The sequence below is a fragment of the Anoplopoma fimbria genome, chromosome 19 (genome assembly GCF_027596085.1).
Source record: "Anoplopoma fimbria isolate UVic2021 breed Golden Eagle Sablefish chromosome 19, Afim_UVic_2022, whole genome shotgun sequence".
NCBI lineage: Eukaryota > Metazoa > Chordata > Actinopteri > Perciformes > Anoplopomatidae > Anoplopoma > Anoplopoma fimbria.
The window spans coordinates 12,008,370-12,030,755 of record NC_072467.1 but is presented as its reverse complement, the minus strand read 5'-3'; the positions used below and the strand labels follow the sequence as shown (position 1 = coordinate 12,030,755).

At 38.7% G+C, this 22,386-nt stretch overlaps 1 protein-coding gene across 1 annotated transcript in view; it reads left to right on the top strand.

Moving 5' to 3' along the window:
- Nucleotides 1–21,915, top strand: part of cpne2 (copine II) — a 40,262-nt gene extending 18,347 nt beyond the window's left edge. The window contains exons 10-15 of the mRNA XM_054619399.1: nucleotides 6,029–6,162; nucleotides 7,746–7,800; nucleotides 8,227–8,278; nucleotides 10,469–10,602; nucleotides 19,703–19,939; nucleotides 21,808–21,915. Coding sequence (XP_054475374.1) covers nucleotides 6,029–6,162; nucleotides 7,746–7,800; nucleotides 8,227–8,278; nucleotides 10,469–10,602; nucleotides 19,703–19,939; nucleotides 21,808–21,915 — 720 coding nt within the window. The remainder of the gene's footprint in view (nucleotides 1–6,028; nucleotides 6,163–7,745; nucleotides 7,801–8,226; nucleotides 8,279–10,468; nucleotides 10,603–19,702; nucleotides 19,940–21,807) is intronic.
- The last annotated feature ends 471 nt before the right edge of the window (nucleotides 21,916–22,386 follow it).

The window sequence follows — 22,386 nt, the reverse complement described above, 5'->3', positions numbered from 1 at the left end:
AGCACAAACATATGGATAGCCTCGTCACACTCTTGCTTTCACCATTTCACACTATGGATGCTTTACATGCAAACTCCCAAACCATGACTTTGGCACACAAATCCACACACAGTATCTTCTTCATACAGACATTTTATCACACGGACCTCTGCACTCTGTGCAAGATTTATATTGTAGGTGTGCACACACATACACAATACCTTCAAATGTGCACCTTCCCTGCTTACACACACTGACTGATTTAGACATGCAAAGGCACACATAATCTCACGCAGACGCTCAGTCACCGATGACATCTTCTCCTCTCGTACACACTGCCACCTATATGCACACATTTTACATACACACACCTACAGTGACGAGCCGGGTTGTACAAAAACACACACATGGAGAAAAGAGCTGTTTTGTGCTGTTCAATCAGACTTAGCATGGCTCTAATCCTAATCTCCAGGAAGGGAAAGTCTCTCCTCAGGGCTGTGGGAGCTACAGGGAGCTAAGATACAGCCCGCTACTGCTGATGAGCTTTTTGTAAAAGTCTCATTTCAACGGAATTACGCTATTATTCATATCTTGTGTTTGTTATCATTTAGAAATGTGTTGAGCGTAGTGCCCGTGTCCCTGCGGATTCATAGAGAAAACAAACGTTTCATGAGTGAGAGCTCAGACAAGCATCTTCACAGCTGTTGAGGGACGATATCAATTAAGAGACATTGCTGTTATTGTTTCTTCAATTTCTGCCTTTTCTGTACTGTCATTTATGACACTGTTTAGATATAAAATGTCATTCTCTCAGCAGATCTTGGGGCCTTATCATTTTAACCAGTAATGTGGGGCCATGCAACGAATATGTGATTGTGTTTCATAATGCCTAAAGCCTGACTGTATCTGGTAGTATTTGTTTCTGTTTCTGTTGTTACAAATAAACACTGAAGGTGTGAAAGACATGACCATGTAGAGGGCAGGGAAGGTCTAATGAAAGATGGTACTGAGTTGCATTATGGGAATTGTAGGATCCAGTGTTTTTGGAACTTGACCCATATTAAAAGTCAGGACATCACAGCCTTAGATGAATGATTGTGTTCTTTCTGTTTTTATCTGTGTCTTAAGTCTCTGGTTGTCGCTCTTTTAATGATTGCAGTCACTTCTACTTTGTTGTTTTTATGATCAGCGCGAAGCTACTATCAATTAACTAATTTCCTGCTGATGTTTCACATTAAAAGCCCTGTAAGGGAGGGATTATGTATTTTGAGCTAAGGTAGGAGTTTTGTTGTTACCTGGGTAAGTAACCATGTAATCTGTGCAGCAAGTGTTGAGTTTTAATTAAAAAAACAGCAAAGTAGTATTGACACCATTTAATTAGCGGGTGAGAAGAGAAGTATTTATGTCATGGCATGACTTTGTTTTTGTCCTGACTAAAGTAGTGCTGTGGAAATGTACAATAAATAGCCTGAGCCATACTGGGTTTTGAGACTATATGAACGGCAATACGTAGTTATAATGTTAAAAAAAAATCACAATCAATCACATAGCACAAAGATTTGGGAAAGTTTTACTTCATTATTGTGAGTTTTTCAGTTTGCATTAACAGCAAAGTAAAACATGAGCAGATAAAATAATCAGTGAATCAATTTACTAAATTATGAGCAAATATAAGACTGTTTCAGATAAAGACCTAATTCTATCTATATTTGAGGTATCTAAGAGCCCCTTTTTGAAAATATATGATATATCATTGAAGGCAGTAAAAATATCTAACCACATTACAAAAGGATCATTGTTATACCTCATATTACTGCATATGACACATCCCTGCATCCACCAATATATACTTGGAACTTTACTGGGATTTTTATTGTTTTGTTTAAAAAATAAATAAATAACCATGCAATGGCTGTTATGTGTTGCATAGAAATTGTCATGGAGGACCCAGTACCCAATAATAAACAAGAACAAATATCAATAGACCATAAATAGACTATACCACATTAGAAGTCTGGCAGTGGACAGCAGCTCCTAGTTGTCACTGGGAACACCTTAGAGTGAGACATAGAGTTACTCCAGAAGATGTTCACACAGGCTGGAACATACTCATCCATCCAAACTCCCCTCCATCCATCTCTCTGGCTGTTTAACTGCAAATGAGTCTGAGAGGTCCTGGCGTGAAATTGGCTGATACTCGACAAGGCACAGCTGAGAAAAGTCAAATGTGATTGTCAGTATGTCAGTTATTTGACAGTAATTTGGCAGTAGTGGAATCCCTCTAATTTATATCAGTCACAGACGTTTTCTGCCACATTGCTGCTCTGAAATGTACAGTAATAGGATGCTGCTCCGTTGCCCCAACTTCAATTTAAATTCTGTTCACTTGCTTGTTGAAACTGTGTGTTTGTCATGTTGTGTTAAGTCTATTTGTGTGTTAGCAATTACTAATAGCTTGGGGCGAGGAACAAGTTGGAAACAGAATGGTGTCATCTCCCACTGTCAAATTCACAGCCATCAAATTAATAATGTCTGTCACCGGATAGGGCACTGGAGGAAAAATGCCGCAATAGTTTGTCTGACAGTGACTGTCAGATTCGGTATACTATTTTCAGGTTCATAGTTAGACAAAATTAATGATTACAAAGAACGGAAAATGGACATCTCTGACATAAACAAAAGGAACAAATGAAAAATACAATCATATCCTCCTCAGCAGTGTACACATTCATGCATGTGTACTAGCATATATGCATGCATGTAGTTTATTGTAATGGATCAAGGGGTTAGGAACAAAAATGTGTTTGCCAATAAAAATTTGTTTTGGAAATTGAAAAGAGATTTTATATACAGACATTTTAGAGACACAATTTACTTTTTAATTTGTATGTGTTGAAATAAAATTTTATTTTATGAGATGATTTTTCAGCATACTTGCAACCTGTGCATGTTTATGATATAACCAAATCAGAAATGTAATTATGGGGATGTATTACACAGTAACCTCTACAATACACTTATATATAAGATGCAAGTGAGGTCCAAAACCTGAATTTACTAGGGGGATTCTGATCTGATCCGCAATCTTTCTCCATATACATTTCTGTGAATCATTTATGAGAATGATTCATCAATAAAGCATTTGGTCTATAAGACTTTAGAAGAAATTCCCATTACTGTTTTATAAATCCTAATACTTTTATTTCAATGAACCAATCGATAAATCGACCCATTGTTTCAGCTCTGATTGACTTCTAGATTTCTAATGGGAGCTATATTTGTATGTATATCATTGCTTTTCCTTGGTCTGCCGTAGAGTTATAAGAGTTAGAAAATACTCAGCACCCCCTAAGCTATTATACTGTTTCATTTCCAAAAATAGCTGTGATTACAGGGGAAATGACTTGTCCGCTTTTCACCCTGAACCAAGAGTAGTATGCTACATGGGTGTTTTTTCACACATTTCCAGGACTAACACACATGCTTTACCAAATATCTAACAGCACCCTTATTCTGTCACCCTGCATCTCTATGTCCGTCACTCCTGCTCCCCCTGCTGCTCTTTATGCTCTGTCTCCTCTCTCTCCTCCCATTCTTTACCTCATTTGCCCAATTTCCTCTCTCATACTAACAGATCTACCACCTTTTCTCTCTCTTCCTGCTTCTCCATTTTCTCTTTCCTCGGTCGTTGCCCCCATTGAACCAGAACATTGCTGTTTCATAACACTTCAAACTAAAAGAGAAAGAAAGAGGATGCTTTAGACCATCTTGAAGCTGATAGAAGGGAGGCGGAGTTTCTGGGTTGGGTTCTTGTCAGCACACAAACCATTATTCACCGCCTGAGGAAAAGCTTGTCACTCTTAATCTCATATTATGTTAGGCTGTGTGACTCAATGCGTGTGTTTGTGCCTTTGTACTTTGGGTTCATGTGTTCAAAGTGTCTGTGTGTTCATATTTGGATATACAGTATGTGATCGCAGTATCACCCTGTGGTAATCTGCGTGGTTTCAGGGACATCCTGTGATTTTTAGAAACAGCTGCACTTCAGTTTATTCTTTTGTATCCTTCCTCAGAGGAAAATGTTGTTTTTCAAAAATGAAGTAAAACAAATTAATTCCTTGATTTGGTGACATTTAGGATTAGAATTACAATGTTTTTAATATGTTTGAGGAATTCAGTTAGTTAAATGTCAAAATTGATGTCAGAAAGTTTGACAGGTATTAAGGATGTAATTACATTTCATGGCACAATATTTTATGTTACAAAAAGCAACAACATGCACTGTAAAGTTGAAAAAGGAATCACAATATCAACTAAATCATACCAATTGCTCTCAAAGAAGCTATGCGAGTGGTTCTCTTTTCTTAAAATGGAAGGTTGATATTCTCTTTCTCCAAGATAATGAGATCTTTCAGCTCAGACACTGTTTTCAAAACGTATCAGTAGGCCTGCGAGATATGAGGAAAAATCTGCGATGTGCGATGACATTTTATTCAAGATTTCGATAACCATCCATAAATACATAGATTTTTCTTATTTATCAGGTATCAGAAAGTCTTTTCATGACGCGATGACAATGAAAAAACAATTTATCGGTCAGCACTACTTACCAGTAACTCCAGTTTCTCAATTTTTCTTTCAGACCTTCACCTCATATATTAGTAAAGTCAGTTTCTTAAGTAGCATGTGTGTGTGACATTGTATTGTGTTTTATACTTAACCTTAACATACATGTTATGTTTTCAATGACATATGAGTTATAAAGGTGTTCTTTTTTTCAAAGTGTGAACATAAGACATGTAACCATTGTCGGAACCAATTGGCCTAACATGCAGAAAATATTGTAATGTGATGTGATTAAACCTTACACAATTGGCAGTTTACAACTTTCTCAAAAGTTCTGTGACTTTAATTTTGTTTATTTGGGCAAAGAGGGCAAATCTGCAGTTGTGAATCCGGAGGCCTGATTTATATTCCTGCGCATGTGCGCCTATGTATTCTCTTCAGCTTGGTGCGGGCACATCTCACTGACTTCAGGCATACATAGTACTGCAGTGGATTGCGTTTAGCATATTGTTACTTTTTAATATGGACTCACGGAGGCAATCTTTGTTTTTTTGGATAGGGTTTAATCAATAGTTACAAGTTTGACCCAACACAACTCAATGGCTGTAGAAAATAAATAATGGAAGAGTTGGATGATGATGATCAGTTCCTGTGCCTAGAATTAATAAGGGGGATGTTTTGGTTGTAACAATCTGCAGCTTTCTGCAAGCTCCGAAAACTAACTGCAGCTCTGCGCAAGCTTTTCGTATAATTAAGGCACAAGGCGGTTAGTTAGTAGTTTTAAATAACCCTTGTAACTGAATTTTCTTAGATTATTTTTTCAGGGTTTTCTTTGTCTTATTGAGTGCTACTAAGAACAGGAAAGGGGGGAGAGAAAGGGGATGAAACGCAGAAAAGGGCCGCAGGTTGGAATCAACGTGTGCTGCTGACAAGGACTATGTGATGCACACACTCTAACCGGAGGTCGCCCCCAGGTTACTGCACTTTAAATAGAGAAACAAACCTAAACCATCGCTGGCTCCAGATAATTGATTGAGACATCAGTGTGAGCAGCATGAGTCACATTGAGAGCAAACATAAAATTCCTCATCCGACATTTAACGATTACACATTAGAATTGAACAAAATAACTTATTAAAACTTAAGGCTTGTGTTGTTGCCAGATTAATCCCTTTCCCCCTAGATTCCTATCAGTGTATCTTGCAGAGAAGGAAAACAATAAAGCTGGGCTCCTCCTGTGACATTTTTATTTTATATCAAATGTGAATCAACCATTCCTGTTTGTTCTATGCTGCTGCCTATGTTTATTCACCAACATTCCATCATTGTAGGTAATTCTGCTCAGTTATGCGTAGTGGAGAAGTAAATAAAGGAAACATTTTACGTCCCATAACAGCTACATAATCTTGAGCTCATTAAAATATGACTCGACAGCAGGTTTCTAAGATGACCTTGAATTTGTCACTTCTCTGTATTTCCATAGGTCGGTATAGACTTCACAGCATCTAATGGGAACCCTCGAGAGCCGTCCTCCCTCCACTACATTAACCCATTGGGCAGCAACGAGTATCTCGCTGCCATTTTAGCTGTGGGACAAATCATACAGGACTATGATACGTGAGTATCTTCTTCTTTTTAATCAGTTACGACTACAGTTATCTTAGAGATAAAAAAAGTCAGCTCCAGCAATAATAGCCTGTTGAGCTATTTTAGTAAAATAAAAAACACGGACACTGATATATGTGCTTTGTAATATATATATATATATATATATATATATATAAATATCAGAACGCCATTATGCCATACTACAAAAGCTTTACAAAGCAAATAGTGGTTTGCTGCCCAAATTCATGCTCGCTGTGCCTCACTGCGCTGTGTTGATATATACATGGAGATATCCGTGGTGCTGAAATAGCTGACAGATTTCTAGGTTTGACTTTTCCTTTGAGTCCCACCCTTCTGTCAGATTCGTCATCAAACTCAAGTCAGTATTTTATCGCTTAGCTTATTAGTGACCGAAGACAATCTCCCTGGTTTCATTTGCTAAAACTGGTTGGGAACAACACTGGATTGTTACAGAAACACATGCACAGAACTGTTGTTGCTACATCTCTGCTCTGCTAACCTGTTAACAGAAGTACACATACAGTTCCCTCTAGGTCTTAAAAGCGAAGCAAATGCAGAAGTGTCTTTAACTTGCATTCTTTTAAATGGCCAGCAAAGGGTGACTCGACTGGCTGCAAAAAGATTGATTATATAGAAGTCTATGAGAAAATGACCCAATTCTCACTTGATTTATTACCCCAGTAAACACAAGTTTTTGGTCTCAATCGCTAGTTTCTAGTTTTTTTGCAACACAACATGATGTACATTTAGTAAATTATGGCCTAATTTTAAATAAAAAATAAATCATAAATCCCCATATGGCACCCTCGCGTAATTATAAATCCCACTGCTCTATATGGCAAGAACATCCCTGTGTAGCTGATTGAGGCAAAGATGATTGGTTATTGTATGGCAATAACCTTGATTAGTTAAGGTCAGGATATCCTACTGGTGAGGACATAGGACCCCAACAAATCAGGTTACGGTACCTTGGCGAGCATGGACGCCTGGCCAATCCTAGCACTCTAATGGTGCACAGGGCGAGTATTGCCAAGAAGAGCAGCGGGAGTCATAATAACGTGGCACCCTCATACATCCTTACTACTAGTTATGATTGGCCTGTCTGAATGCAGGACATGTTAGGGGGATAGGTTTGTTTGCTGTGTGAGACCACAAATAAAAAAATCACTTGCTGTTTTCAGAGTAAAGTCCTAAGTTTGTGTCACTGAGAACATACTGATGACCACTAATAATTCATTGATTTTTATGGCGTTAGTAGAAGTAATGTAAATGTATTCTTTTGTCATAACGCTTACTTTGAAGTGTGATGAAAATCCTTCTAAGTCAAAAAGATAATAAGATTGTGTATCCTTCACCTCAGAAAAGAGGTGCTTCTCTAAGTGAGAAGCCATTTTACAACATTGCTTCATTTTTCTGCCAACTCGCAGCAAGTTTTTCTGTCTTTGAATGTGTTTCTTTGTGCAAAAAGGTAACAGGATTTCCTCTGCTGTCTAAATCCAGCTTGTTGAATTTGGATTAAAAAAAAAAGGTTTAACTAACGTTCCAATCTGTTGTCATGGTTTCCTCCACAGCGACAAAATGTTTCCTGCTTTGGGATTTGGAGCTCAACTCCCACCAGACTGGAAGGTATCAGTGTGTTTGTCTATGTTGTTGTTGGTATTGGTGATGTGTGTAAATGCATGTGTGCTAGACACAGATATGTGATATAAATATATGTACAGTATGTGTCTGTGTGTGTGACAGAGAGAGGGGGAGGGGTTGTTTTATGCAAACTTACACACATACAAAGATAAAACTGTAAGCATTATACATGCATATTCACATGATTACGCAACTGTCAACCCATCTGTGTTGCCATGGCACTGAGCTGATGAAAAGGACAAAGGAGAGAGAGCGGTACACAGAGAGAGAGAGAGATAGAGAGAGAGAGACGATGGGAGGGTGAGAGAGAAAGTGTGGGAGAAATGGATAGTATTTCAATTCTCAACAATATTCTACAGTGTAGTGAAGGAAGAATATCAAGTTTGTCATGTGGGTTTCTTGTCTCCTCAGGTGTCACACGAATTTGCCATCAACTTTAACCCCACCAACCCCTTCTGTTCAGGTGAGTTACTGTGTAGTATAGTCCCAGATACCATTAATCACCTTGCTGCTACATTTAAAGATATTCATTTATATACATTTACACTGTATATGCAGATACCATAAACATATTGTCCACTAGTGTTCTACAGGAATGAGTCCCAAAACATGGAAATAAGTTAACATATTTGAACTACCACTGGATTTTAAGGCATTGTTCTATGATATGAAATGCTTGAAAAGCTTATTTTCTGCAATAGTCTAAATCCCACTGGCTTTTTTTTTGAGGGAATCAGTGCTATATTAACTTCTTGGATGGCCTACAAATATATGTCATACCTGCCGTATTCTATATATCTGTCTTTATAGAAAATTGGGCTGTATTGTATGTGATATTGTTGCATACAAACTTGACTATTCTGTTAACAAGAACCATCTGAACCTCTGCCTGCTCTGGATTCCTTCCTAACAGACTGACTTGTTTTCTGTTTTCAACTCTATTCCATTTATATTAGAACATGCTGATAAGACTCTTCCTTATCTAGACTTATAGTTTGTTGGCTTATTTGTGGCCCGGAGCTACATCTTCTCCGAGCAAGCTGCATTAACAGAGAGGAGCTACTAAGCTGTTCTTTCCCTATGAAGATGTAAAACATTGTCTTATTTGTCTAAAAATATCCTGTCAGGCCCATATTAAAATATGACTACACGAGTGTTGCAACAGCAACAAGGTTGCCAGCACAGTTTGAGAGACTGAGACATAATTACATTGAAATTAAATGGATAGCAGAATATAGTCCCAATTTCTTTATAAACATTCAGATATAAGGTTGCAATGCAATTGTGACTTCGTGAAAAAAAAAAAACCACTACAGAGAAAGAGCAAAAACATCACACCCAGCAATAACAAAAAAAACAACATGCCATCTCCAGATCATGTGGCAGCAGCATGTGTCAGCAGACTTAGCCATATGTTAATTTTTAAGACACAAAACACCACTGTTGGTTCTGTATTTTTTGAGTAAAATGTAAATGTCCCAACAACTACTGGATGGATTGTTATTTAAATATGGGACACATATTGCTCTATGCTTTAATCAAGATAAATAGTACTCAATTTAGTGAGTCATGTCATTTCATCTAACACAATCCATCTGGTCTGTATTTTAGGTTTTCCAGTACTTTTGATTATGACCAAATACCTGCATAAGTAATGACATTCCCATCAGCGTGAGCTGTACCTTTTGTTTAGTGGTCTAGCGAATGAGCATGCTCACTAATGTGGCGAACTTAGCAAATTCACCCCTGTAATTAACATTTTCTCACCTATATCTGCTAAAATGCACCTTGTTTTAAAGGACCCCAAAGTAGGCACTCCTTTTTCATATGGTGCATCAGTTAACGCAACATTAGCATTTGAAACATGCAAATGTGTTAATTGACAAATGCAAACGCCCTTTCTTTTTAAGGTTAGCTGGAGAACTGCTCCTCTACAAACTACATAATAGAGCATTACAACTCGTCTTTTCTTGGAAAGGTCAATTCAGCCTCCAGTGCACTCTGAAATTAAAAACTCCGGGCCATAAAATAAAACCTGATTTGGAGAACTGCACTCTCAAAGTGCTGCTATAACTGCCATATAAAACCATTTTATACAAAGTGTAATATGCTACTACCCTACCAAGGGATTAGCATTATATTTTAGCACAAAAATAATCGTTTGCTATACCATATTTTGGAATATATTATATGTTTTTGGTATTATATTGAGATATAAATGAAGAGAACACAACTTTTAAGTCAAGAAATAAACATGAACCTGGAACCTGTGTTTCAGCTGCAATGTTGACGTCCCAGTTCTCTAGAAAAAAGAGAGAAAAAAAAAATGCAGGTGACTGAATCAGGAGGCCAATTAACTCATTCACTCATTCAATTGTCTGGTTGTTTAAGCTGATTAGAGTCAAAAATAGCAGTGCTGATGAGAAACAATGATTCTCATTAGCTGCCGCCCTCAGCAGAAAATGTCTCACTTAAATTGGGAGATATGACAAAGACCTTTTTTCCATATGTATCCCCCCGCACCTCCATCACAAACCTCTCTTCCTCCTTGACAGTGAGGTCTCTCTTCTGCCATCATCACTTCTCACTTATCTATTTTTTTAATTTAAGGTTTGTTGAACTTTAAATAATTTTTGTCGTTTTCTCTGTGTAGGTGTGGAGGGTATTGCCCAGGCCTACTCCGCCAGTCTCCCTCACATCCGTTTCTACGGCCCAACAAACTTTGCTCCAATAATCAGCCATGTTGCACGTTTTGCTGCCCAGGCACTTCAACAAGAGAGAGCAGCGGTAGGTGGCAACAACTTACTTATTTATCTGCCTTTCCATATTCTTATTATTCTTCAGTCAAACCTGTACAATGCAAACAAGAATCATGAGACACAAGGTGATAATACATTGTGTAAAACATTTACATATATGCTTGCTATATTACAGTTTCCAGTACAACCAGAAACCACTACAATTCCATCCATGCCTAAACTCAGCCAGCCACACCTGCACATAATGGTCCACATACACACGATCCAGACATAGACTGCTAAAAATATATATGTAGCATCTGTGATGTCAGCCATAGGTTTCTTAAGGAAATTTAGGATATAATTGATTCATTTAACAAGCTTCATCGTCTGGTGAAATCTCATGCCAATCCTGCCTATAGTTCATGCACAAGTTATTATTGCATGGTTGCAAAAGGTTGAGCTGTGTTTATGCTCATGGGAATGTCACTTTTCCACTTTCCATTTAGCTTCTTATTTGGCTCTTTGGTTTGTTCTGCTGCTTTTTGATAGGTATATCTATTTTTGTATATTTCTTTGGGATGATAATAAAGTTGAAGTTAAAGTTGCTGTGGATTAGATGGTGTAGACTAAACTGTTAAAAGTGCAGATCAAGAAATCAGCCATAGTAGTTTCAGTTATGTCCCTGGGAGCCTTTAGTCTGTATCTTAAAGGTTAACTTATTTCAGGACCAAGGTGTCTTTCTGGTTCCTGTCCTGTACCATCCCCTAACCCTCCTTGAGTTGGAGCAGGCACAATTGCTGTCATATCTTTCGGCTCTTTCAGTTGAATTTTTTAATAATACTGTTTTGTTTGTTGGATTTAAAAGTTTGGGTTTATTTATTTTTTTATAGTTTGAAGACCCACTAGCAGCAAAGGGTAAGGTCTGTCTTTAGATTGGTATGTCTGAAATATTAGATGTTATCCATCTTGATAAATTACATTGGAATTTTTTGGATACATGCATGTTCCCAAGAGGATGAATCCTGATTATTTTGGTGACTTTTCCTCTAACAACTTCAAAGGAAGTTGACCTTTTTATTTTTATTATGAATTGTCTCAAAAACTGCTGTGCTGAATGCCATGACATTTGGCCCCAAAGGATTATTTGTAATTCATGATCCCATGAATTTTCTTCTTGCATGTGGTTAGTTATTTACTGTGACAGTGAACTTGATTTTGTGTGGTTATAAACTAAAGTGAAGGTAAATGGTGTGATACTGTGTAGGGCTGCAACCATTGATTATTTTCATTGGTCGATTAATCTTTTGATATTTCTCTCATTTGATTGATTATTTGTTTGGTCTATTAAAAGTATTTTTCAGTCTTTCCCAATGACGTCCTCAAATGTATGGTTTTCTCCGCAACTCAAAGATATTCAGTTTCCGGTTATAAAGGAGCTAAGAAACCAGAAATTATTTGCATTTAAGAAATTGAAATCAGAGAATTCTGACTCTGACTCTTCTTTGTCAAACCAATTAATCAATAATCAAAATAGTTGCCGATTAATTCATTAGTCAACAACTGATCTATTAATAGCTGCTCTAATTCTGTGTTGCCTTACTGTTTTGTAATAATTTCTAACTAAGTCTTGGGGCTTTTTAATTAAATTAAAGCTGTATTTGCTTACTTTAGAGAGTAGCAGCTACCTGATTCCATTGACACCAATATATTAATTAATGCAACTTTTAACTGCGCACATAAATGCAGTACAGGTTCTGACTGTTGATAAATAGTAGGATTCATCAAATTCTTTACACATTTCATTACAGTATCTCAAATTCTTCATTTCTCTTCAAAGTTATAGTTTACCTCCTGCTCTTGTTGCTCACAGACTACTGCTCCTCTCCTTGGTGAACAATGATTTGACAGCTAACAGATTGTATAATGCTCCACTACATTCTTTCATTTCATCTTCACAGGATTCTCTCCCCTTCAAAATGCTATCAAACAACTATTACAGCTTTACCTGTTCCCTCCACTTATGTCCTCTCGTTCGTCCTCTGATACTTTGTTCTCAGCTGTACCTTTAGATTTCTATCATGTACTCTCACTGCAACCAAGCATTTACCTTAAAGTATTCTGTCCTGTGATATTTTCTTTTGTTCCTTCACCCCTGCTCTCTATGGCTGTTTGTTGTGTAGATTTCGGTATTTCTGTGTTATGAACTCTGAGCTACTGTAAAATCCTACTTTTACCTTTGAGGTTTGATCGTATTGGTTATCATTATCATTCTATTGATAATTCAACACAAACATGGCACCTAATGGTATTATTTACTCACCAATAGTAGAGACGCAGTAGTGAGCAATGAGTTCCTGTCTGGGCAGTTTGTACTCCTCATAATTTATCTACTGTGTTGGCTGACCGGAGAAAGGAGTGTGTGCATCTGTTGGTTCTGAGTCCTGTCATGTTGACCAGAGTGCAAAGGAGGAGGGTGACAGACTTGAGTGACAACTTCTGTCCTCTCTTCTTCTATATCACACCTCTTTTCAGCTGAGAAACTGACCAGGCAATTCACACATTTTCGGGCTAAACAGCGCGATAGAAGAGCATCCTCCATCTAATTTTCTCTATTTTTTTGTCACTTGATCTGTAGTTTTCCTCCTCTCATCTCCAACCTCTCATCTGTGTGATTCTTTTATGCTAGTGGTGTGGCTCTACGGAGGACAATGTCCATCAATTTGTCCGCTAATTAATCACTTAATTTATCTCAACAACTACTTGATGGATTGCCATGAAAATGTTAGCGTGGTAACATGCTAAACTAAGATGAAGAACATAGTTAACATTATACCTGCATCAGCATGGTAGCATTTTCATCTGCTCAAGCTCCCTTCACATGATATGAAATTCTTGCAGGGGAAAGACCAGATATAATATGTCTCTGAAAAGTATGCATGTAAACTATTCACAGTTTCTAGGCAACAACAACATTTGCAGTTGTTATCTCATTGGTTGTGTTTAGAAAGGTCAGCCACAACCAATTGAAATTATTTGAACTTTGAGCACAGAGATCAGTGGGAATGTCTCCCTGTGAAAATCAATGGCCAAGCCAGCGCAGAGTGATTTTACTGCAGATCTGATGTGTGTGGCTTTGTCTTGTTTTTGACGACCTGCAGTTATAACTAAAGAAGACTTGTTTTGATTCTTAAAAAGCAATCTGTAGCTACTAGCTTCTTTTCAGATATACTTTCACTTTTGTAGCCATTCAACTATACTGTCGTCCTTTTGCATTGGTGTGATTCATATTTACAGCTTTATACATCACAAATAAAATTGGTGGTACACCTGCCATCGCTTATCTTCAGAAGGCCTTTTTTAAATAAGAAGAGCAAATCACTGTTCAGCTTGGTTGATCTGAGTGTAGTTTTAGTCAAACCCACTGGATTTCAGCATAATATGCTTCAATGTGGTGGGCCATTGGATTATGTATCTAAGGCTTTTACACATAAAATCCAAATTGAGAACAAGCCTAAGGCTCTGTCTCACACCCAAGAAGGTTTACTATTTTTGTAGCATTTCTTGGTAAGATGTCATACAGTATTCCTCAGGCTGTGATCGTCTCATTAAGGTACTGTGCCTATGCATGTGTTCTCATTGAAATTAAGTCTCAAATGAGCAAAAGGCCCTTCACACAGCAGCCATTTTGACAGGTCGTAGCAGGGTAAACACAGCTGTAATTGATAAAATGAATTATGGCCTTGTTCTATTTAGTGTGGCACAGTCAGTGAACCAGCATTCACAATACCAGGGCCCTGGCCCACCTACATTAAACCTTAATTAATGTAAATAATGACACCTGTGTTTACCCTGCAATGGCATGTCAAGATAGGCCTGTCTAGTTTGTAGCGCCGTTAGCATCACATCTAGGATAATGTGCTATTCTCTCCCAGTTCAACCAGCCTGGATTGGCTGTATTCCCAGCAAAATAACAGAAGTCCAACTCCTAGCAGTAGCTTATCAAAAACATTTATTTAAATTCATGGGCAACTACTAATACACATTTGTGACCACTTTGAGACTAGTTTAAGTCCATACCAGTAAGTCCCACTGATGCAACAGCAGAATCAAGTCAAGCTAGTTTATCTATTTTATTTCCGTTTGCATGTTTCTTATTCAGAGCTGGCAATTCAAAATAGATCCATCCATCCATCCATTTCCTCCGCTTATCCGGGGCCGGGTCGCGGGGGCAGCAAGCTAAGGAGGGTCCTCCAGACGTCCTTCTCCCCAGCAACACTTTCCAGCTCCTCCTGGGGAACCCCGAGGCGTTCCCAGGCCAGACGAGATATATAATCTCTTCAGCGTGTTCTGGGTCTACCCCGGGGCCTCTTACCAGTTGGACGTGCCTGGAAAACCTCTAAAGGGAGGGGTCCAGGAGGCATCCTGATCAGATGCTCGAGCCACCTCAGCTGGCCCCTTTCGACGCGAAGGAGCAGCGGCTCTACTCCGAGCTCCCTCCGGATGTCTGAGCTCCTCACCCTATCTCTAAGGCTGAGCCCAGCCACCCTACGAAGGAAGCTCATTTCGGCCGCTTGTATTCGCGATCTCATTCTTTCGGTCACTACCCAAAGCTCATGACCATAGGTGAGAGTTGGAACGTAGATGGACTGGTAAATCGAGAGCTTTGCCTTACGGCTCAGCTCCTTCTTCACCAAAACGGTCCGGTACAACACCCGCATCACTGCTGACGCTGCACCGAACCGCCTGTCCATCTCCCACTCCATTTTACCCTCACTCGTGAATGAGATCCCGAGATACTTGAACTCCCTCGCTTGGGGCAGTGACTCACTCCCAACCCAGACAGAAGTAGTCGTTCTGTAATAAAAGCATCAATACCTTAATAAATAGCATGCCGTGCAGCTGGATGAAGCTTGTGCCCGTCCATGGTTCAGTCCCTTTTAATTTACTTTAATGTTTCAGGACTGCGTGACAACACTGCAGCTTAAACAAGTTAGGTTTGGGCACAAACAGCGGTCTCACATTATGTTGCTGACATCTGTTGGGCAGCAAGACTTGGGTTACATTACTTGTGAATCTCAAAACTATGTTCCCACTGGGGTTTTTTCATACAAAAAATGCACAGATGTTTGACACTGGCAGGAGCTTCGGATCTCCAAACTTTCAGCAAATGGTACATGTTGCCCTCTTGTATGTACTGAATCCAGTGGCACGTATCTTGCCTTAATCTGAAGAGAGTGCAGTGGCTGGGTATCATTATGCTCCCACGGTGCTTTTTGTCCCTAATTGTATCCTGTCACCCTGTGGAGAACAAATACATGGGAAAAACACAAAGGATTGTACTCGTCTGTGTGTTGTGTGCCAAATCCTTTTGTTTCTGTAAGGAAATGATTGCAGGCCCTTTTCTTGTTTTATATTACAGTGAGTTCAAACAGGGGTGGAACATAGGAAGGAGTGACACACAGTGAGATGTGACAGCCACAGCAGGAGTGTGTGTGGACCACCGACTTGGGTGGTGGTAAGACAAGTGTGTATATGTGTGTGTGTGTGTGTGTGTGTGTGTGTGTGTGTGTGTGTGTGTGTGTGTGTGTGTGTGTGTGTGTGTGTGTGTGTGTGTGTGTGTGTGTGTGGGGGGTAAATGGGTGGGTAGGTAGGCTGCACAAATCGGCTGCTTCTCTGCCTCGATCTTCCTGTTTCTCAGATAATGAGAGAACCTGCAATGGCAGACTTTGTAATCGTGTACCAACACACTCCCGTTACGGACACACTCACACACAGGCTGCAGGCCAGTGCAGTTTGTGCGTGTCCCAGTGTGTGAGCGACCCTGTCTGTCTGTGTGATAATGATTCTCTAATGAGCGCTGCTGTTAGCACATTAAAGAGACAGGCTTCAGAGCCCTCCCTGTGTGTATATATATGTGTGTGTGTGTGTGTTTGTGTGTGTAATGTAAAAGTGTGATTTTGTTCCGATTAATGTCAGCATGTGTCTTCATGTTTGTTGTTCTTATCATAGGATAACGATTGTCATTCTAGTAGGCAGAACCGATGCACGCTCTTTGTGCATGTGTGTGTGCCTGCATATGATCCAATATGATCTACCTTATTTGAGAACAAGAATGCAAAACTAGTTCAAGTTCAACAACGGCTGGCTTTTTGAAAGCTCCCTCAAACAACAGAGACTGTTTCCTTAAAAATCTAACTTTATAACCATTTGCTTTAAATGGTCAATTCATTAGAACAAGAGGTGTCTCTTGCTGAAAATATGGATAAGATTATTTCCGTGAAGTCGTGCTTTGATTGGCTGATCAATATGAATATGCGTGACAACAATTGGCTCATTCACAATTGTGTGGCCAGTAATCTCATATCATATTCATGAAGGTTGATGGAGATCATGACCCAACATTACTCTTATGATCCCACTCATGCCTCGACCAACCTCCACCTTATGTGGCAGTTTGTGTTGTTGATTAGATTAAGATTTAAGGTTCTTTTATTTTTTTCACACTTGGCGGCTCTAGAGGTGTACGGGACATTATAATTAGTATAAAAACTTAAAAGCTTCTTTGGGTTCTTTTCCCTGTTGGTAGTGCATCCAACCACACAGCAGCCGTTTGCTAGAATACAAAAGCTACAAGGAGACCCCTTCACACAATGCTAAGTGAATGGAGAGCGATTCATTGTTTTCCCCTCCAGTGTGGGCAGGACTTAATCACGCTCTGTGTCTTTACTGGTAGACAGCTGGCTAACCCACTCACTTCAGGCCCCTGGTGTTGGGGGAAAAAATGGTTTCCCCTGTTTTTTTCACTGTTGCATTGAATGTAACCCACTTTATGCCACCATTACATTAATGCTCATTAAATATCATTAGAAGTGGAAAAATGTGTGTGTATGTGTGTGTGTAGGAGAGAGAGAGATACCTTGTGTGTCTCAGGTTTGATACCGGTAATGAAGGATTGGCATGAAATGATGTTGGGCCTCTTGTAGTCCTAGTCCTTTCTGTCTGTTTGTGTTTCTGTCTGTATGAGCAGTAAGATGGAAAAGAAAACTGTATCATAAGCATTACAATTATATTTTACAGCTTTGTTGAATTTTGGTCGATGGGTTTGTCATTAATAATGTTAGATGTATGTTTGATTATTTTTGCTTCACAGTCAAGATATCTTTTTCATTCATTTTTTTTAAATATCTAAATAACTAGTTTAAACCTCCCAAAAATCTTTCATGTCCAATGATCACAATTATCCTCCACAACAGCTGTGTGTTTCTGTGAATTTTTGGATTATTTTGGTTAATATACTGTATGAACAATGTACAGTTTCCATAAAATTAGCAAATTTCATCTTTCGATCCAGACTAGCTGGCTGCTGATTTTCTTGTACATATTTCTGAGGCAGAGATGTTGTTAACCTCCTCACCTCTAATGCTGTGTTAATATCTCTGGCAACAGTATTTCAGCACTGGGTTTATTTTGCTTTCTTAAAAAATCCAGACCTTATTTGCTTCATATGCCTGATATTATATTGAAGCAACGCTTTTAAGAATACTGCTAGACCTTTTTTCAGCTCTGTGTTTTAGTTTCACGGTCTCTGACTTTACAATTTGGTTCACTCAACCCTGTTTCCAGCAGGCAGTTGTTTTCATCGAAAAAGCTCTGATAAACCCTCTGCATGCTCCCTGCCCAACACCAAATGCCACATACAGAGTTACAGACTAGCTGATAAACACACTGAAGCATTTACCTGCTAAAGAGACAGATATTTATCTCAGGAGTCGTTGGACACCAAAACAGAGCTAAACAGAGATTGAATATTGGACTTGCATTTTTCAGCAGTCCAGACACACAACTCGATTGGATACATAATAGGAAGAGTGTTTGCTAAAAACAACTTTAAAATTATGCTATTTCAAATATGTGTTTAAAGCTTTTTGCTGCCCAAAAGTGGACAAAAATATAAAATGAATGCATGTTAAACAATCTTACTATAATGCAAGGAATCTCTGTATGTCTGTGTGTCAGTATGCCCTTAGCATATCTCAAGAATATGATCTACTTCACATTGGCGGGTGTATTGATGAGAAGTGCACTGTCGAATTTGGTGCCATTTGGACACGTGCCACTTTTAATAATAATACTCTGCAGACTGAGTCGAGTTAATGTCTGAATGCAATAAAAATAATAATAGTTGCTTCCTAAAAACGATCTTTCGATCTTATGCGGGCATTTATGTATGTATTTATCTAAGTGTATTTCATTATGGTCTCTTGAAAGTGCTTTATTTATCATTTGTGTAGGTTTGTTTTTTGTAAATAAGACTGAAAAGAGTGTGCACAGTCCATCTACAGAAATGTCAATGAAACAATTTTTTCAGTTTATAAAGACTCAAACTTACGTATGCCCTTTATGCATTTATGATGTGCCACACATTTATTCAGGTTTTTCCTTTTGTGGTTACATTTTACAAAAAAAGTCATCCAATAATAAATTTCAACACGTTTGGATTACAACATGCTTCAGAATATTTCAGAATATTTCAGTGTTATGCTGAAGCCTAATCCCTTCCCATTCTGTTTCACTGCAAATTATTCGCTATTTGTTCTTCCTTTCTTTTTCATCTCTTCCCCTTGTTCATCTGTCGATTCATTTTTTCCTTCCATCATTTTTTTTCCAAGAGCAGATGGTGTGCTTATATTATATGAATGGAACCCAAATAAATGTAATGCAGAAAAGCTTTCATTCTGGTTTTATATATTTTTCTCTGTCCCTCATGCAGTGTCGTCAAGTTTGCTCTACTTCTTGAATACTTTCTGTCTCTTCTTCACTTTCACTCCTAACAGTCTCTGAAATGTCCTCTATTGCATATTTTTTGTCATTTCTCCTTTGTCTCATTCTTTGACCGAGCCCTCCTTCTCCGCCTCCACAACACTATGTCACTCTGCTTCCCTTATTGACAGAATAATCATAGTGATTGCAACTTATTGTCCCAGTCTATTTTCTTCATGCAGATTCCTCTTCAAGTGACTTTAGAGGAGATTCAAGATTTTAGCAGTGACATCACATTAAGGGTATTTCTTATTTCCCTTTGTGTTTTTTCTCCCTCATTTCTCTCTCCATATCCTCCCTTCCACCATCCCTCTTCCCCTTTGCAGCAGTACTTCACTCTCCTCATTATAACAGACGGTGTCATCAGCGATATGGACGAGACGCGTCACGCCATCGTACAGGCGTCTAAGCTACCCATGTCCATCATCATCATCGGTGTGGGTAACGCAGACTTTGCTGCCATGGAGTTCTTAGATGGAGACGCCAGCGTTTTAAGGTCCAACACAGGAGAGGAGGCTGTCCGCGACATTGTGCAGTTTGTCCCTTTTAGAGATTTCCGAAATGTGAGTACTGGTCTCTGAAAGGCAGCAGGATGACATGGAACCTCCAAGCACTTAAAAGCAAAAAAAAAGAAATAGAATGGCTGCAAGTCATGGTTGACGTTCACTGTGACAGAAAAATTCAGAATTTTAATTGTTTCTAGTTGGTCAAGTCTTTGCCTTCCAAATGCTGTACATAAATTGAAATGTTTTAAGACTTTTTGCACTGTGCTGTGTAGAAAAGTCTTGTTTAACAAAAACATTAATGCACATATACTGTATAGTCATATACAGTACCAGTCAAAAGTTTGGACACACCTTCTCATTCAACTACTTTGAAGAATCTAAAATATAAAACATTTTCTGGTTTGTTGAGCATTTGTTTGTTTACCACATAATTCCATATGTGTTCCTTCATAGTTTGGATGTCTTCAATATCAATCTACAATGTAGAAAAAAATAAAAATAAAGAAAAACCATTGAATGAGAAGGTGTGTCCAAATGTTTGACTGGTACTGTACATATACAGACACAAAACAAAAGTCCAGTCTGTTGTCTTAAATTGTTTATGCTATCCTCAAATCTTATATGGGAATTAGATAATTCATTCGTTTATTCTTTGTTTCATCAGTGCTATGTGGGTGTGGTTTGATCAGATTTGATTGCTAATTGCCTAGCCACGTAAGCAAACAACCCCACCAGATTCACATTCAAGTGTTATTAAATAGTGATATTTTTTTCTTCTAGTAATAGTCTGCTTCAAACCAGTGAGAAGAGCTCAGACAGAACAAAATATGAAGAATTCTCTGAAATAACCATACTGACATAACTTTGGCAGACAATTTGGTGTTGTGTTGTAGGATCCGATCGTATGGTAAAATACTTGAGCAAATGGACCTTGTTACTTTACATCTTTGGTGTGATCTCAGTGGAAGTGTTGGAACAGTTGTCTATTAACATGGACAAAAGTTTCTGGTTATCATCAAAAACATTTAACAACCAAACAGCTCTCAGCGAAGTTTGATGTCTTTCAGTCACCATCTGCCAAGATTTCACTTCAGCTAATGTTTTGACTTGCTGATGTGAATTGCAGTGTCACTTTGACTCCATCTTAGTTCTGCGGTGAGGCTTTACCTAATGACACGATGTCATGCTGTCTGAGTGTGAATGTGTTACCAAATGGCAGCCTGTTGCAACTCAGATTGTAACTGCTCCCACACTACACACATGCAGGGTCTGCTAGATGAGGAGAGCTGCCTGGTTATCTCAGACTCAACAGAGACACTGTGAGCCTTTGTGTTTATGAGCATACAGCTCATTTAAAAAAGGTTTATTGTGAGTGTCTAAACATGTGTGCTGTAGATACGCATATTGGTTATAAGTATGTGCACTTGGTAGTCTGTGCACAAGAGGACTCACTTTGCATTTTTGTTAATTTTAGTATATATTTTATGTGTGCGTGTATGTGTGTGGGCGGATGGTGGGCGAGCTGACTTTCCCTGTAATGGGGGGACCAAAGTGTTTGCTGGCTTCGTTCCAGTTGATTATTGGGAGGGTGAGAGACAGCAACAGACATAATGGAGAGGAAGAAATGAAGCTGAGACGGACAGGAATCGAGATGATGAGCTGTGTTGAATTTTTTTTTTTAACACAAATCAGGACAAGATGGGGTCAATAATTTGCCAATGCATAAAGGTGTGTCCATAAACTACACTACTGCAGTATACACCACGCAACCATCAGCAAGCACTGATGCACTGGACGTGCAAATACCAGGCATATTCAAGAAAAGTCACTCAAAGCAGAACCAAAATAGACCACAAACACCAGTACTTTTTGTGTATTAGTTTTTGTAGAATTGAATGTGCTCTCTTGCTCTTTTTCCCCTGCAGGCACCCAAGGAGACCCTCGCCAAGTCAGTCCTAGCCGAACTGCCTCAGCAGGTCACCCAGTACTTTAAACAGCGGAATCTACCGCCCACCAACACAGCACCGAAGTGAGATGCCCCAAACACGAGAGACCACGCTCTGTACAATAGCTCAACAAAACTTCTCTTCCTATTAACGGCAGACGATACAGAATGAAATTGTGTACATTGGCTGTGAACAAAAAAAGAGTTGTGGACAAAAAAAATCAAACATTGAAGACATGCCTGTCACTATATTTGCAAGGTTGTTACAGGATAAAGAATGTTTGGTCAGTATCCAGTTTGAATCCATTAGAAGCGATATTCTCTGTTTCTTAAAGCTTTCCAGCACACAGAAAAGTTTAAAAGACCTTGCATGTCTATAGTGATGGCAGGTGTCTCCAAATGATATGGATATTTATGAATATGCAGGTAAAACTCTGGCCTTTTTGTAAGAGAAATTGAAAAATATCGTGATTTATCAGGATGTAGTTTTTCTTTGCTTTTTGCATGTGCGTGTTGTGATCGATACCATGTGATACATACAACTTCTTGGTGTAGAGTC